At 39.3% G+C, this 2,715-nt stretch overlaps 1 protein-coding gene across 7 annotated transcripts in view; it reads right to left on the minus strand.

Moving 5' to 3' along the window:
- Mettl4 (methyltransferase like 4) overlaps nt 1–2,715 on the minus strand; it is a 54,433-nt gene that overhangs the window by 46,493 nt on the left and 5,225 nt on the right. For 5 of the 7 annotated variants that reach the window (XM_023720413.1, XM_023720410.1, XM_023720412.1 and 2 more), the window contains exons 2-3: nt 1,631–1,725; nt 862–1,473 (exon numbers count right to left, since the gene is read on the minus strand). In XM_023720413.1, the coding sequence (XP_023576181.1) occupies nt 862–1,245 (384 nt within the window). In that variant the 5' untranslated portion in view covers nt 1,246–1,473; nt 1,631–1,725. The remainder of the gene's footprint in view (nt 1–861; nt 1,474–1,630; nt 1,726–2,715) is intronic. The other 2 variants (XM_023720411.1, XM_023720415.1) reach the window with 2 other exon arrangements.

The raw sequence follows: 2,715 nt of genomic DNA on the forward strand, positions 1-2,715 counted from the left end.
CAGAATATCCTGTCTGCTTCTTGTACTATGGATAACCACTAAGTTATAGTAGCTTTCTCTTACAACATTAGAAACATTTCAAAAATATCTAAATTCTTTCAAACTCTTCTCATCCCCAAGGGATAAATCCATAAAAATCACTCAGAATCCATTCACTGCTTTGGAATTTTGTAAAAAAAGAAATATGCTTTTCAGTAAAACTATCCAGTAAAAAATAGCTAAGCAAAAAAATGATTTTGCTGTTGTTTGGCTTTGCTTCGTTTACACAACACTCTCTTCCAAGCTGACTTTGCTCACATGTGAAACGTGCACACTGGTCTCCTCAGAAGGGCAGCATGCTGGAAGAGAGCTGAAAGTTACTCCGCGTGCACCATAGCCTTAAGACTCCGGGGTTCTTTATATTTAATAATCCACAAGATATCTGAGATGGTGGAATGAAAATTTTGCAGCCTATATAAAAATTTAAAGTTTCTCTTTCACTAATGATGCATAGTTTATGTCTTCCCATACTGACAGATAAAAACACATACATTCTCTAAGCACAAAGCCTATAATAACAAATAACTTTCTGCTTAAAGACAAAATTTCAATTAATAACCATGATGGGAATTTAGTTATTTAATTCAACCACTAATCTAATGTCATTGATAAATCTAGTTTTACCACATACCAGGGTTATATTCAGTGGACATGCATTAATAATCTACGCAGTTTAACACTACACCAGAAAAGAAACTGAATATAAAAATTCTCTTAATTTTTGGTAGTTTTCAAATTTCATGGCACCAATTACCAAAACAAGGAAAACCTGTAAAAACAGATTTTAAATAAAAAATTTTCAAAGTTTTTAAAACATTCTACCTTCCCAACAATAGGAGTGGAGGTTTCTTTCTTAACACTGTTCACTGCATCTTCTTTTTCTTTACTCTGCCGGCCTTCCTCATGAGCAGCTGCAGTTATATAAGGTTTGGCAACATTAAATAGTTCAGATCGAAAAGCATACTTCTGAGTGACCGTCCTACAGTTCCCTCCATCCTCCTTTGGCTCAGAGTCAGAAGCAGTAAAGGAAGCAGAGGATCCAAAAGAAGGCGCAGTCTCCATCCGGAGAGAATTGAAGCTCACAGGAGGGGACTTGTTTTTATTGTGTCGAGGCTCGTGACGTTGATGAACTTGATAGTTTATCTTGTTAATGAAAGAAAGATGATCCAGTAACCAACCAGGCGACAACTGCTGGATCACAGACATTCTTGCTCATAAAATCAAGCCTGAGAATTAGAAATCTGAAATCAAACTCATCTTTGAAGATCAAGTTTTGTTTTTTGTTTTTTGGTACAGGAATCAAACTCAAGACCTCGTGCTTGCCAGGCAGGCTCTGTGCCGCTGAGCTATATCCCTGGCCCAAAGATCAAGTTCTTAAACGCACTGTATTTCAATAAACTTGCACTTCATGTACACAGACTTGATAATACAAACCTATAAAAGAGAATTAGCATTCATAGGTCAATATATATCACAGCTCTAAGGAAAACTGCAAGGGTTTAATATAAATTTCAAAGTCAATCATTCAAATTTTTTAGTCAAGTTAGCCACAGAGGGCTTTAACTTGATGCTACTGCAACCCCAATCTGACCTTCCCGCTCTCCTCGTGATCCTCCAGCTTCACTGCGTTGGTCCTTGTGTCAACCCAGTAGGTCCTCGTTCTCTAGGAAAGCAAGTCATTGAATTCTGAAAGGTAAAAGTATCTTGTCAAATCAAATAACAGTATATACTACCTGCACGAATTCATCCTTTTTCATCAGATAAAGACAGCTAGAGGGGAGCCGGGGAGGTGGCTCAGTAGAATAAGTGCTTCCCTGGCAAGCTCAAGAGCCTGAGTTCAATCCCCGGTTCCGCAAAAAAAAAAAAAAAAAAAAAAGAGGATTTGGGTGAATTCAGAAATAGCCAACAAGCAAATGTAGAACTGTTAAAGGCGTTTACAGCATGGTCCAAACAGGATGCAGACTCCACAGCCCCAAAGTCTGATGCTGGTAGCCTCTCCAGGGCCACCTGGAGGTGACCGCTCTTTCACCACTGTAATCATGCTGTCCTTGTACAAAGACAGCTAGAGAGGGTCACAGAATTTCAAAAGGAGCTGTTAGCAGATCAGTGCTAGTATTTCCCAAATTACAAATGCTGCTATAGTAAGTGAAGCCAATCCTCCAAAATCATTGCCCTCTTGATCCATTTCTACCAGTGGAGAAACTGGGTTAAAAGATTGGGCTCATCAGAGCAAATGCAATTTGAATGGCACCCACACACACTAAGTCCTACCAAAACTACAAGGTTAATAGCCTGAATCTACTTCCAATAACTAGCTTTTTCCAAACTTCTTTATCTTTTGTTTTCAAAAGATGATTTACAGGGTGGTTGTTTTTTTTTTTTTTTTTTTTTTTTTGGGGGGGGGAGGGTTGTTTGTTTGCTTTTTGTATTTTAGGGAAGGGTATACAGGGTGTCCAGGGACTCACTACTAGATCAGACTCTTAGTGATTCTCCTGTTTACAGCCTCCCAAGTGCTGGGATTACAGGTGTGCGCCACCATGCCCAGTCTCAATTGCCCTTGGCCCCTGGGCCTGCTTGCAGGCATTTTAATCCGCTGAGCAATTTGATGGACCCTGGTTTACAGTTCTGAGTACGCCTCTCTAAATGCAATGGATAATTTAAGCAAGCGGGGAGACG

This window comes from Octodon degus, unplaced genomic scaffold, assembly GCF_000260255.1.
Source record: "Octodon degus isolate 3935 unplaced genomic scaffold, OctDeg1.0 scaffold00075, whole genome shotgun sequence".
Lineage (NCBI taxonomy): Eukaryota > Metazoa > Chordata > Mammalia > Rodentia > Octodontidae > Octodon > Octodon degus.